Raw genomic sequence first — 14,926 nt, forward strand, 5'->3', positions numbered from 1 at the left:
AGGCACCATTTACAATCTACTACTTTGGTTGTCAGCCTGAAAACCACATTCTGCAATATTCCGTCCCCTGGAATATAGGCATGGCTGGCAAAACCAGAATTTATTCCCTATCCCGAAGAGTGCGTGACAAGGTGATGGTGAACCATCTGTTTGAACCACCGCAGTGCATTTGGGGGTGGTATTCCCCCACTTCTGTTGGGGTTGGCACGGTGGCTTTGTTCCACGGTGCCCCATGTACAAGACTATTTAAGTGTGACTACCTGTGTGTGCACACGTTTGCACATGAGGAGTCTACACAATGTGTGTGTGTGAATGAATTTGAACGTTGCATTTGTGTTACGGTTCCAGCACCAGGGTTCATGAGGGGGATGGATAGGATGAATTCTCAGAGTCTTTTACCTGGGGGAGGGGAATCAAGAACCAGAGGATGTAGGTTTAAGGTGAGAGGGGAAAGATTTAATAAGAGCCTGAGGGGCAACATTTTCACTCTGTGAGCTATAGGTATCTGGGATGAGCTGCAGGGGAGGTAGATGAGGCAGATAAAATAACAGCAATGGACAGAAGTTTAGGGGTAATATGAGGGGGAACTTCTTTACGCAGAGAGTGGTGGCGGTGTGGAATGAGCTCCCAGTGGAAGTGGTGGAGGCAGGTTCATTGGTATCATTTAAAAATAAATTGGATAGGCATATGGATGAGAAGGGAATGGAGGGTTATGGTATGAGTGCAGGCAGGTGGGACTAAGGGAAAAAAAAAAATTTGTTCGGCACGGACTTGTAGGGCCGAGATGGCCTGTTTCCGTGCTGTAATTGTTATATGGTTATATGGTTATATCCATGTCCCCAGGTACATGACCCAGACTTTCAATCAGACATTTATTGACTCAATGAGTGACAAAGGGGCTGGAGTAACTGAGAGGATCAGGCAGCATCTCTGGAGAACACGGATAGATGATGTTTTGGGTCGAGACCTTTCTTCAAACTGATTGTGGGGTGGGGGGGGGGGGGGGGGGGGGGGGGGAGAAAAATGGAAAGCAAGGAGGAGCAGGACAAAGCCTGGTACGTAATAGATTGATAGAGGTGAGGAGAGTTCTTTGCTAGGCAGATATTTGTAAAAAAAAAAGTCCAAATGAAAAGACAGAAAGATAGAAGAGTTGCCAATTGTGATGCTAGAGGAAGGAATGCAGGTGGAAGGGGAGGGGGAGGGGGAGGGGGAGGGGAGAAATAGGTGAGGATGGGGGGAGAGGGTTATTTAGGGAAAGAAGGGAGAGGGGCATGGTTATGTCGGCTCAAATATTAACACAAACAAAGGAACATTGAACTGGCCACATACCAATAAAATATTCAACTCAGAGGTGCGCTCTCTTAATAAGCAGAAGGCAGCATACCCACTGTCTCTTCCTGTCAACGCATCAATCATAATCTCCACTCCAGTTCCTTTAATGAATTGGCATGCTGTGCATCAGGGGACTCAGTTATTATGTTGCTCACTGTTCTGTTTGGTTTGAGTCTACACGTTAAGGGCTTCCTTTCGTTCACTCTCTGTAGCTCTTGGACATGTGGGAGAGTGGGGGCAAGATGCCCAAAGTGAAAAACGACACTGACGTTGATGAGGGAGAGGGGATAATGGTAGATGACAGAACAGCCACTTGGGTGATGGGGAGACAGTGGTTGGAGATAGGGTCAAGCCATGAGGTGCGTCTGTTGGAAGCACTCACATTTCAGAGTCAGAGGTTGTGAGTTCAAGTCTCACTCCAGTTTCATGTCTACTAAAGTCTAGACTGACACTTCAGTGCAGCTTGACGGAAGGGGAAGTAATGTAAAGTTTACGAGTAGTTAAACTGGAGCCCTGACTACTCTCTACACTGAATGTAAATAATACTGTAGCACATGGTTTCCTCCTACACTACAAATATGCGCAGGTTTGTCGGTCAATTTGCTTTGGTAACAATTGTAAATTGTCCCTAGTGTGTAGGAGATGGGATAGTGCTAGTGGACAGGATGATTGCTGGCTGGCGCAGACTCGGTGGGCGGAAGAGCTGGTTCCTGAGCTGCAGTGATCTCTAAACGACACTAGATAAGGTTGCGGTGTGGCATAGCTGCTGCCTCACAGTGGCAGTGACAGAGGTTCAATCCCGACCTCCGGTGCTACTGGTGTGGAGTTTGCACGCTCTACCCCCTGACTACATGGGTATCCTTCATAGCTTTCGGTTCCCTCCCACATCCCAGACATTACGGTGAGACTCTGATAATCCAGTAACCCCAGGGCTGTGGTGGTGTCGGGCTAGCAGAATTTCTGAAGCAGTTGATATTATTCCAATTAATTTTCCAGCACAACTCGAGGTTAAAATGCCAAAGTAAATCAAGTCTAATGTGTTGGTGAGTGATAGAATTAGGGAGGGTTGGTTGATTGGAATGTCAGGAAAATAGAAAATTATAGCATTAGTGATTGATGGTCAGTGGTTGGTCTTTCTTCCATGCTGCATCTCACCATGTCTAATGACTCTTTGACTCACTTTTACATTCCAGGAAGGGAGGGGGGAGGGGCACAGTGGTGCAGCTGGTGGAGCTGCTGACACAGCGCCAGAGACCCAGGTTCGATCCTGCCCTTGGGTGTGTCTATGTGGAATTTGCATGTCCTCCCTGTGACTGCGTTGGTTTCCTCTGTGTGCTCCAGTTTCCACCAACATGCTGAAGATGCTGGGCAGCAAGGTGGCGCAGCAGTAGAGTTGCTGCCTTACAGCACCAGACTGCGTGGGCTTTCTCCAGGTGCTCCGGTTTCCTCCCACACTCCAAAGACGTACGGGTTTGTAGGTCAAGTGGCCAAAGGGCTTATTTCTGCGTTATATTTCTAGCCTAAAACTAAATTAAACTAATTAAAACAAAATGAGCAGGTTTCTAGGTTAATTGTCTTTGTAAATCGCCCCTGGTATGAAGGGAATGGATGCGAAAATGGGATTACATAGAACTATTGTGTTTTGGTGATCGATAGTCGGCCTGGACTTGGTGGGCTGAAGGATCTGTTCCCCTGCTGTATCAGTAGACTAAACTACACAACAGAGTTTGCTCCTGGCTTGTTGTGAATGGAGGCTTTCTCTGCACATATTCTCTTCCATTTAATCTAATCGAAAAACATGTTGTAAAAGGTGCATTCTAAATGTAGACCATGCCTTCTTTTAAAATTGCCTGCTGCCTCTGTCTGCTCACTGAGATTGAGGAGATGTTCTCTTCAAATTTGTTTTCTTGATCAAAATGTTTAAGAAATATCTGAACGTCCGAGTTACTCAACGAGGGTCGGAATATGTCCCACTTTGCTTGTTAAGGTGGTTTTTCTGAAGGCACAATTAGATTTAAAAAAACATCATCATTGCTTTAATTATTTCCACTCTTGGTTATTTCAATAATCCCTTGGAACACATCCCATTGTCCCTTAACTTCAGTTCACCCAAAATATCCACTCTTCAATTTTTAATGTGTTCTGTGTTCTTTTTTTTATTTGTATGACTGCATGGTGACCACAAATTTCATTGTACCAATTGGTGTATGTGACAATAAATGGCTCTTGTCTCTTGTCTTGACGTCCAATGCGTACCAAGCACCATTTGCCTTTCGCCCCCATGTGGGTTTACCTGCGTTGGTACAAGGTGGAGGAATACCACTGATTTAAAATCCACACAAGATAGACACAAAATGCTGGGGCATCTCAGCGGGTCAGGCAGCATCTCTAGAGTAAAGGAATAGGCGACGTTTCGTGTTGAGACCCATCTTCAGACTGAGAGTTAGGGAAAAGGGATACAGGATGTATGGAAAGGTACCACATCCTTGTGCTCAAATCCTCTTTTGATCTCAATCCTTTCTACTTCTGTACTCACCTCCAGCTGTGCATTGGGTAGGAATGCATTGGGTTTTTGCCAGAGATTTTGCAGAGGGCAGGCAAGAAACAGTAGAATTCAGGAAAGAGTTAGGCCAGAGTGTCCCGGCAGGAAGGCCTTCTTGCCGCTGCGGACTGAGGACTTGCTCGCGGTGGAAGGAATACAGGCAGTGGAAGGAATATTCGGTAAACATTTGTAACTTGTGCAAAACAAAGCATTTCACTGTACCGAGGTACATGTGACCAACGTCTCATTGAATTATTGAATCATTCATACCTGGCCTCCTGTGCAGCTGCTGGAGTTAACATCAAATCCAGGGACACAATCTTCTGCACTTCACATCCTGCCCATCAGATGTAGCACAGTCCCATTAACCTGAATGGGATTGCTGTCCTTAATGGTTGAAATGGGGCTTGCTGTCTCTCTCTGCGGGGGAATGCGACATTTTTGTCGTATTCCCCTTCTCTGCCTCCGTCTACGCTGAGGCCTAATAGCGGAGCTGGCGACCTCGAGGCTCAGGAGGCAGAGCCCGCCAGGACTCTCCCTGAGCTCGCTCCTGTGAGGACGGTCCGGCTCAGGGCTGGAACAGTGCTTCCGTGAGGGGCTGTGACGCTCCCGTGAGGGCGGCCAGCACGAGGGAGGTACGGCGCTCCCAGCCCGAGGGAGGAGCGGCGCCCATGTCGGGCCGGCCCAGCCCGAGGGAGGAGCGGCATACATGACGAGGCGGCCCAGCCCGAGGGAGGAGCGGCGCCCATGTCGGGGCGGCCTGGCGCGAGGCTGAGACAGTAACGGTACTCACATGAGGGCGATCCGGCTCGGGGCTGGAACGGTGGTCCGGTGGCTGGGACGGCATTCTGGCGGCGGTGACCCGAGTCCGGGGTTCGGCCGCGAGCCAGCGGCTGCGTCACCAGGACTGGTGGGCGGCAGCTTCGACCACCCCGGGGCGCGGTGATTGAGCCGCGGGACTGTTTTTAACATCGCCCGGTGGGGTATCACCTCAGCGCAGAGGGAGAAGAGGAGGGAAGAGACTGCAGACCTAAGACTTTTGCCTCCATCACAGTGAGGAGATGCTAGGTGGACTCACTGTGGTGGATGTTAATATGTGTTTATTGTTGTTTTTTATTGTATTGTATGTATGACTGCAGGCACAAAATTTCGTTCAGACTTCGGTCTGAATGACAATAAAGGAAATCTGTAATCTGTAATCTGTAATCGGAAATGTAAGGGCAAGTTCACCTCTCAAGAGGGGACTCAAGGAACTGCAGATGCCAGTCAACAAACAAAGGCACAAAATGCTGGAGTGACTCAGTGAATCAGAATTTATTGCCCAGAGATGCTGGCTGACCTGCTGAGTTACTCCAAAACTTTGCATCCTTTTGCGTCAGTATCTGCAGTTCCTTGATTATTCCATAAGGTGCTTGACTGAAAACACGCACTGCGATCGGGCCGTATTCTCACGGAATGGCTCACCTCTTCTAGATGGGCAATGAAGGTGACGTTCTGCCCAGACACAGTGGCCAGCCGTCCATCGCTGGTGATGAGGTGCAGGCCGCGGGGAGCTCGGCTGGAGCACGGATGCCGCTGGGCTGTGTATTGGTCTCTGACACCACCAGTGCAGTTATTGGCACCAACCTTTCGGTACCTGCACACAATTAAAATGCAACGCCAGAATGAGGGTCCTGTTACTGCCACGACACAATTTGTCACCTTGTGATGATGGATTGGCTGAATAACAATCAAAATGGAACATAAATCTTACATCTGCAATGGAGGAGCGTAGGAGTACTGTAATCATGTATTGTCTTTGTAATCATGTATTGTCATTCAAGTGACTGGATAACACGGAACAAAAGCTTGTCACTGTACCTCAGGACACGTGACTATAAACTAAACTAAACTGAGCCTGAAGTAAAATACTTGTCTTTACACTCTGATATTAAATGCCCAATATGGCTGCCGACTGTACATAGCATTCTCAAGTTCGCTGGCAATGTTTAGTTAAGTTTGGTTTGGTTTAGTTTAGAGACACAGCGTGGAAACAGGAATTCAGGCCCCCCGAGTCCACGCCAACCAATGGTCACCCACATATTAGTTCTATCCTACACACAAGGGACAATTTACAGAAGCCTACAAACCTGCACGTCTTTGGAATGTGGGATGAAACCGGAGCACCCGGAGAAAACCCACACGGTCATGAGGAGAAAGTATAAAACTCCATGCAGACAGCACCCGTAGTCAGAATCAAACCCGGGTCTCTGGTGCTGTACCAAGGAAGGCAGCAAATCTACTGGTGCGCGACTGTGCCGCCCCAAATGGAGGAGGCAAAGGACGGAAGAGTCGGTATGGGAATGGGAAGAGCAGTGAATTTCTGTCTCTTGACTTCCAACTCGGGCAGCAGGAAGAAGCTACATACATAATTGAGAGGAAAGGAATGAGAATTATATGAAATGGTTGGACAAAGTGGGTTTGGTTTTGGGCAAATGGAACCAAAGAGCTGGAGTAACTCAGCAGGTCAGGCAGCATCTCTGGAGACATTGATAGGTGGCATTTCGATTCGGGACCCTTCTTCAGGCAAATATCTGGAGCATATACAACCACATGGACAATAAGGACTAAATGGCCTCTTGCCCCTCCTGTGTAAAGGCTGAGTGTACACCAGAAGTCCATGGAGAATGACATGGAAATCCAGATGACTTAATTTGCAGGAAGTTGCAGTTATAATGCATGGCAATGATTGGAACTGACCCCATATGCTGGGAATGTTGCTGGTGGAAATTTGGGATTGTTGCCAATTCTACAAGGTTGGCACATGGCCTTAAACAATAAGTCGGATGCACTCCACAAACCTGGGAGTGGTTTGAATGTGGGAAATGTGGGAACAAATGCTAGCCCTAAACCAATTACTCTCCACTATGGCATTTGAAAACCTGCCTGCTTCTTATGAAGTAGAAAAGAGAAGATGACAGAGAGGAAATTTTCATCGAAGGGAAAGACTACTTCAGCCATTCGGGAATAGCATCAATGACTTGACGTCCTTAGATTACCGTTGGTAAAAGTTAGGCCCCAGTGATGGGGATTAAAGTGCGATTATCTAAATGTTCCCTGTCTTGATGACTTGCGGCTCAAGACACTTTAAATTACTAATAATTATCAAAACGCTCCTGCCTTTATAAATAAAGAGCTAAAATCTATTTGTTTTCTGTGTGAGATGTGTTTGTTATTTTTTAAATTATAGCAATTTACTGAGAGTGGAAACAATCTGCCTTTGCTCAGTTTTCTGTTGTCTATGTTTAGTGAGTGATATTCACTGTATATGTCCGATCCCATGGTGTGACTCATTTTATTGCACTGCCTCTTTTGGTCTCACTCACGGAGCTAATGAGTACAATTTCAGCAAATGCATCAAGCTGAGTAAAGGGTTTGGTTTACATTACTTTATAGCACAGTTCTTACTGTTTCTGAATTGTTTGCAGAGCATTTTCCAGCTATTATTCAAATGCAGGAACGTTACCACTTCAGCAACAAACAATGTGGTGGAGTATGAACAAGCACTAGTTCCTCCAGGTTAGGGGGCGGCATGGTGACGCAGTGGTAGAGTTGCTGCCTTGCATTGCCAGAGACCCAGGTTCTATCCTGACTACAGGTGCTGTCTGTACGCAGTTTGTACGTTCTCGCTGTGGCGGAGTAGATTTTCTCCGGGTGCTCCATTTTCCTCCCACACTCCAACGGCATGTGGGTTTGTAGGTTCATTGGCTTCGGTAAAGATTGTAAATGGTCCCTAATGTGTAGAATAGTACTAGTTTATGGGGATCGCTGGTCGGCACGGACTGGGTGGGCCAAACGGCCAGTTTCTGCATTACATCTCTAAAACTAAACCAAAACTAAAACATCAACATAGGAATTGAGCCAGGCCAGCCTACTCACCCAGTACTGTTGAGGTAGCTTTGTCCCATACTACATTCCTTAGTCACGAAGGATGGGTTATACCAGAAGGCTGGTAAGCATCTGCCATCAGAATGACGCTCATATCCAAAATCACTATTGCATGAGGGAGGAGAGAGAAAAAGAAAGGTATATAGAGCAAGAAACATTTGACATTTATGTTAACACCTTTCCAAGCATGTTTTATGCATGCTTGATTTACGCGTTTTTAGAATAAGTTGCTTGTTTAATTACAACCAAAGTTTAGTTTACGCACTCCTATTCTTGGAATAACGCGTTCAAATATATGTTTGGCACTGCAGGCAGCATTGACACATGCGGTGCCTGCGTACTCTTCTAAAATCCAACAATATTGACAACAAGGAATAGATCAGGTGGAAAGTTGGCCGGACAATTGGCAGATGGAATTTCCTTCCAGTTTTCTCCAGGTTCCAGGTTTGGCCGGCACGGTGGTGCAGCAGTAGAGTTGCTGCCATACAGCACCAAAGACCCGGGTTCGATCCCGACTGCTGTTGTTGTCTGTGTGGGGTTTGTTAGTTCTCCCTATGACCACGTATGTTTCCCCGGGTGCTTCGGTTTCCTCCCGCACACCAAAGATGGACAAGTCTGTTAGTTAATTGGCTTCTGTAAATTGTAATTTGTCCCCAGTGTGCAGGATAGTGCTGGTGTACATGGTGATCGCTGGTCAGTGCGGACTCAGTATGCCTGTTTCCGCGCTGTATCTCTAAAGTCTAAAGTATCTATAGAGTGTGCAACCAAAAACTCTAACATTCTGATGCTTCACCAAACATAGTGTATTTTTTTCAGTGGAATATCAAATTGGAAAATCTGCCATGGAGTTTTCTTGATTTTTAAAAATATTTTGGTTGAAAATTCACACCTGCACATTAATGCTGTGCATATGTTTGAATAAAAAAAATAATCCAATTCCCATTGATTCCTCAAAAAAAATTTGAAATTAGGAAGAACTCTTATTAATAGCATTGGTATAAAGATTCACTTTGTGGAGTTATGTGTGGGTGTTAAATCAATCAGCTACGTCAGAAGTGTAGTAAGGCATCCGCTCTGATTTCTTGGAGGAAGGATTACTATGATCTAGGATTGATTAAGACTGTCCCAACATACTTCTGGCCGACCTTTTCTTGTTCTGTGTAAACTTCAGCTTAATCAGAACATGGCTGCCCACACACTAACTCGCAATAAATCCAGTTCATTCAATAGCCCTTGTGTTGGTTAACCTATATTGGTTCCTAAATAGGTTAATAATTGCTTTAAGTTTGAAAAGGGAAAAAAATGTCATAGTCATAATCACCTATACAGCACGGAAACAGGCCCTTTGGCCCAACTTGGTTGGCATGGGTAAGTTGGGCTGAAGGGCTTGTTTCCATGCTCTATGACATTGTGAACCTATGACGTCCATGCCGACCAAGTTGCTTATCAGAGCTAGTCTCACTCGCCTACACCAGGCTCATATCCCACCAAACCTTTCCTATCCATGTAGCTATCTAAGTGTCTTTTACATATAATAAATTGCACTTGCCACTGCCACTCCATCTGGCAGCTTGTACCATACACACACTGCCCTCAGTGTGAATAGGTTACCCCTCAGATCACTTTAAAATCATTCCTCAATAAGTTCACCTCAAACGTATGCCCTCTAGTTTAAACAAAGAACTGCAGTTGCTGGTTTACACAACAGGACACAAAGTGCTGGAGTAACTCGGTGGGAAAATGACACAAAGTGTTAGTGTATGGGTGATTACTGGTCGGTATGGACTAGGTGGACCGAAGGTCCTATTTCCAGGCTGTATCCCTAGGCTAAAGATGTTCTGTGAAGTTTGTCTCATTTTCACCTGCCCTAATATGGAGATGGGCTGTCAAATTGTATTTCACTGTTCTCATGTGAAATGGCTCTGCAGTATGAACGCAACTCTATAAATACCATTTGAACCTGTTGAGCCATCATAGTCATTAATTAATTGACAACATTGAAACAGGCCATTCAGACCACTGAGTCTGTTCTGCCCTTCAAGCACCCATTGTTACATTGATTCCATGTTGATCCATTTTATCCTGCCTGCATTCCCATCAACTCACTACTCACCTTCACACTAAAGGCAATTTGGCTTAGACAGAGCATGGAAACCGGCCCTTCGGCCCACGGAGACCATGCCGACCATCGATCACCCATTCATGCTAGTTTCATGTTATCCCACATTCTCATCCACTCCCTGCACATAAGGGGCAATTTACAGAAAGTGAATTAACCTACAAACCTGCACATCTTTGGGATGTGGGAGTAAACTGGAGCATCCGGACAACACCCACACGGTCACAGGGAGAACGTGCAAACTCCGTACAGACAGCACACGAGGTCATGATCAATACCGGTTCTCTGGCGATTTGAGGCAGCAGTTCTACACGCTGCCACACTGTGTTGCCCAACATATCAGTGGCCAATTAAACACCCAGCCTGCACATATATTTGGGATGTGGGAAGAAACCAGCATTCCCGGAGGAAATCCACACGATCATAGGGAGAACGTGCAAACTCCACACAGGCAGCATCGGAGATCACTGCAACTGTGAGCCAGCAGATCCATTAGCTGCATCAGATGTACCACCATCAGTCACCACTGGGGACATCATTAAAGGTTAGAGTTTAGGGATGCAGCGTGGAAACAGGCCCTTCGGCCCACTAACTCTGCACTGACCATCGATCATCCGTTCACTCTAGTTATCCCACTTTCACATCCTATGCACGAGGGGCAATTTACTGAACCCAATTAACCTAGAAACCCGCACATCTTTGTATTGTGGAGGAAACCAGAAAACCCACGCTGTCACAGTGAGAACGTACAAAATCCGTAGAGACAGCACCCATAGTCAGGATCGAACCTGGGTCTCTGGCGCTGTGAGACAGCAACTCCACGGCTGCGCCACCATGCTACCCAGAGATCAAACAGATTTCCTAAAAAACGCACTCACTGCCCTGCCTACAAGCCATTGGCTGATAATGCTGCCACTAGTTTACATTAAATTGGTGAACCAAAGCATCCATTTAAATACGCAGAACATTTTTTTATTGGGGCCAATGGAATATTGTAATAGAATGTCTATTACGACATTTAAAAAACATTTGGACAGGTACATGGATAGGATAAGTTAGCGAATAATGGGCCAAGCGCAGGCAGATGAGACGTGTAGAGATGGGGCATGATAGTCGATGTGAGCAAGTTAGGCCTAAGGGCCTGTTTCCACACTGTGTGACTCTGAGACTCCATGACTGTGAAGCATTGCTTTGAAAACACACAGTGCCTGAATGAGATCACACCAATCTTGCCAACAACGCAAACTACCAACAAAAGCTTTCAAACTTACAGGATAAAACAAAAAGTCAAGGGAACCAGCATGTTTCAACTGCACTGACATGAAGGATAGTTTACATGTTATCGAGAGATTATGTATTTAAATGTGCTCCTACACTCAGTTTCGCTCCATCTTGACATTATCAAGTAAACAGTGAATTTCCAGTGCTTTTAAACTGCAGTGTGATGCGTGTTTTACTAATCTTCTCTTCACAAGTATGTTTGATATCTTGGCTAAAAGCCAAGCTGCCTGAAGTCCTTGTAGATAACTATTCCAATACATTTTATAAAACTCATCTTATGTTCTCAGTTTCTTGACTTGTTTTTGTTTATTTTGGGCTATTGGAATACTTTGACTTGAGTCCAACAAGAAGCGTAAACATTAGTATTTCACTTGCAGGACAAGTACATTTTAAACCAGGAGTGGCAGGCTGCAAATCTCAGGCTGATTTGTCAAGTATAACGAGGAGCTGCAGATGCTGGTTTAAACCGAAGATAGACACAAAAAGCTGGAGTAACTCAGCGGGTCAGGCAGCATCTCCGGAGAGAAGGAATGGGTGACGTTTCGGGTCGAGACCCTTCTTCAGACGGGTTGTCAAGTGGGTTTAGGCAATTCTAGTCCTTTGTAGGAACATCAAACAGGTAGTGTGGCCAAGCAACTTCAGATGCTGGTTTTGCAAAAAGACACAAAGTGCTGGAGTAACTCAGTGGGTCAGGCAACATCTCTGGAGAACATGGATAGGTGAAATTTCAGGTAAGAGATTCTTCTTCAGACTGATTGTACTAGGAGGAAAAAGTTGGAAAAGGGGGGAAAAAAGTGGGGGCTAGGCAGAGTCTGAAGAAGGGTTCTGACCTAAAATATCACATTTTCCTTTTGTCCAGAGATGCTGCCTGACCTGCTGGCTTACTCCAGCAATGTTGTGTTTATCTTCGGTATAAACCAGCATTGCAGTTCCTTCCTACACAAGTGATAGGTGGATAAGGGTAAGGGGGGTGGGGTTTGAGTAGTAGATGGTTGAGCATCTTACAGCTCCAGAGACTGCCTCACAGCACCAGAGATATGGATTTGATCCTGACTTTGAGTGCTGTCCATACAACGTTTTTATGTTCCCCCTGTGACTGCCTGGGTTTTCTCTGGGTGCTCCAGTTTCCTCTCACATTCCAAAGACATGCAGGTTTCTAGTTGTTGTTGTTGTTGTTGTTCTTCTTCTTATCGAGTCCACACACAAGATTAGAAGTTTTCAGCCAGAGCTGAACACACTTCTCAGCCGCTGCATACAATGGTGTCTGTCTTGTGCTTCTTGTACATGGTGGTGGAACGATTGGTGATTACAGGGCCGCGACGTGAACGCTCTTTCCTTGACCCTGGTTTCTAGGTTAATTGGCTTCTAAATATGTTCCCTAGTGTGTAGGATATAACTAGTGTTGGGGTGATTGGTGGTTGGCGTGGACTCGATGGGCTGTAGGGACTGTTTTCACACAGCATCGCTGAACTGAACTAAACTAAGGTGCTTTGTGTCAGATGAAAGGCAGACAGGAAGAACTGAAGGCAAATTCTTCTGTCAGAGGAGAAGGGGAAGCCATTTTTAAGGAGGAAACAATAGGTTATTTGAGGCAAAGTTAAATTAATACAAGATCCCAAGCAGTGGACCAAGGTGAAAATAATGATGCATTGGAAGCTTGATTATTCCAAAACTAGTCAGTGTGCCACCCCTGGTGTGACCCACCCATGCAATGATACAACAGAGGAGAGAGACATTGGCAGAGTGATCTAGAGACATAACATAGAGCATGGATCAGTACAGCACAGGAACAGACCCTTCAGCTCACAATGTCACCACTGTCCTACATGTAATGTTTTCATTTAATCCGATCGTAACACACTTTGATTCCAGTCTCCTTCACGATTTTCCAACATTTCCTTCAATATTTCTGCGCTACAATGACCACTACTTCCATCGTGACTGCTCTCTGGAATGGAAGAGCTCTTCCTGAATTCCCTGTTGACCCTATTAGTGCGGGGTTATCCTTCCTCTGGCCCTTAGTTTTGCTTAAAGTTTATATCGCTGCTTAAAATTCTACGTAGAATGATCTGGCATTTAGACGGCTAATTGTAGGCTTTTATGAAAGTGCAAATCTATCTCCAGACCAGTTAACTATTGATTTTTATCAATAGGAGCTACTTGATGCTCCAGGTTACTGTCTGATGCTGTGATTTATTGCGGAGGTGCTTGATGACAAGTGGCTTGACTGCAAATCAAACAGAGCTTTGTATAATGATGGTATTTGGTGCGGATGAGTGGCCTATAAGCTCTGCCTCAGGAACCTGACATTAACTTCCCTGACAGCTGTTTAAGGGCCGTGTGTGAAATAAGCGCAGGCAATTCAGCGCCATCCGCATGTCAGAGAAAACTGATTGAATGTTGAGCAAATCTAGACAGTTCTTCAAGGTGCCGGGACCACGAGGTTGGCCTGGAGAGACGAGACAACTGGCCAAGTGTAAATAAATCATGGCTGGCGAGGTGATATGTGTGTGAGAAAATCTGCTGTGGGATTTACTTGACTCAGGGTGGTGAGTAAGGCCCACAGTCGGTCAAGGAACATACATTTGATGGGACAAATAACCACCTCAATACCCAAGCCAAACCTAAGATGTTGTTGTTGTTGATGTCTGTTAAGCTGGAAAGGGTGCAGAGAAGATTTACAAAGATGTTGCCAGGACACGAGTGCCTGAGCTATAGGAAGAGGCTGAGCAGGCTAGGACTTTATTCCTTGGAGTGCAGGAGGATGAGGGGTGATCTTAGAAAGATGTTTCGTATAGTTTAGTTTAGTTTATTGTCACATGTACCGAGGTACAGCAAACTGCTTTTTGTTGTGTGCAAACCAGACAATGCATTACAAACGAGCTGTCCACTGTGTACAGATACATGATGAAGGGAATAACATTTAGCGCAATGTTATGTCCAGTAAAGATTGATTAAAGATCGTCCGAGGGTTTTCATTGAGGTAGATGGTAGCTCAGGACTGCTTATGCTGGTAGCCCTGCCAAGGCAGCATGAAGTTTAGATGGAGTCAATGGAAGGGAGGTCGGTTTGTGTGATGGTCTGGGCTGCGCCCACAATTCTCTACAATTTCTTGCAGTCTTGGATGGAGAGAGGAATACATAGGGTAAAGTGCCTGTCCCACAATGCGAGTTTACCCAAGAGCTCTCCCGAGTTTAAAAAAAATCAAACTCGTGGTACTTCATCATGAGTATTTTTTTACTCTTGGAAATTTTTCACACCGTTGAAAAAACTTCACGAGTTACCTCGTTTCCCAAGTACCTGCCATTAGCATTACAAGGCGCTACGAGACATCCATGAGCTCCGAGGTACCCGCTACGTACATTCTACATACTTACCACGAGTTTGATTTTTATTTAAACTCGGGAGAGCTCTTTGGTAAACTCGCATCGTGGGACAGGGGCTCTATGCATAGTCTTTTATCCAGTGTTGGGGAATTGTAGTAGAATTGTATTTGAATTAGGCCAGCATAGCTTCAGTGGGGCCAAATGGCCTCCTTCTGTGCTGTAAGTTTTCTGTGAGTTCTGTAATTTAGACATTTCTATTTGTTATCAAATTATGTAGGATGCAGAATCTTTGACATTGATGGATTTGGGGAATGGCTTTCATTTAAGTATTAACAAATCCACCCATTGACAATGCATGGATGAGGAGAGCTGATCTCTGAGTACTCCTGTCTTCAGAAT

The 14,926-nt window shown here is 45.5% G+C and overlaps 1 protein-coding gene across 6 annotated transcripts in view; it reads right to left on the bottom strand.

The window, feature by feature from the left end:
* Positions 1 to 14,926, bottom strand: part of LOC129704093 (VPS10 domain-containing receptor SorCS1-like) — a 678,236-nt gene that overhangs the window by 66,520 nt on the left and 596,790 nt on the right. For all 6 annotated transcript variants that reach the window (XR_008724683.1, XM_055646979.1, XM_055646982.1 and 3 more), the window contains exons 17-18: positions 7,793 to 7,906; positions 5,339 to 5,510 (exon numbers count right to left, since the gene is read on the bottom strand). Coding sequence is in view for 5 of the 6 variants with exons in the window: in XM_055646979.1 (XP_055502954.1) it covers positions 5,339 to 5,510; positions 7,793 to 7,906 (286 nt within the window). In the remaining variant the exon portion in view is untranslated. The remainder of the gene's footprint in view (positions 1 to 5,338; positions 5,511 to 7,792; positions 7,907 to 14,926) is intronic.

The sequence above is a fragment of the Leucoraja erinacea genome, chromosome 15 (genome assembly GCF_028641065.1).
Source record: "Leucoraja erinacea ecotype New England chromosome 15, Leri_hhj_1, whole genome shotgun sequence".
Taxonomy (NCBI): Eukaryota; Metazoa; Chordata; class Chondrichthyes; order Rajiformes; family Rajidae; genus Leucoraja; species Leucoraja erinaceus.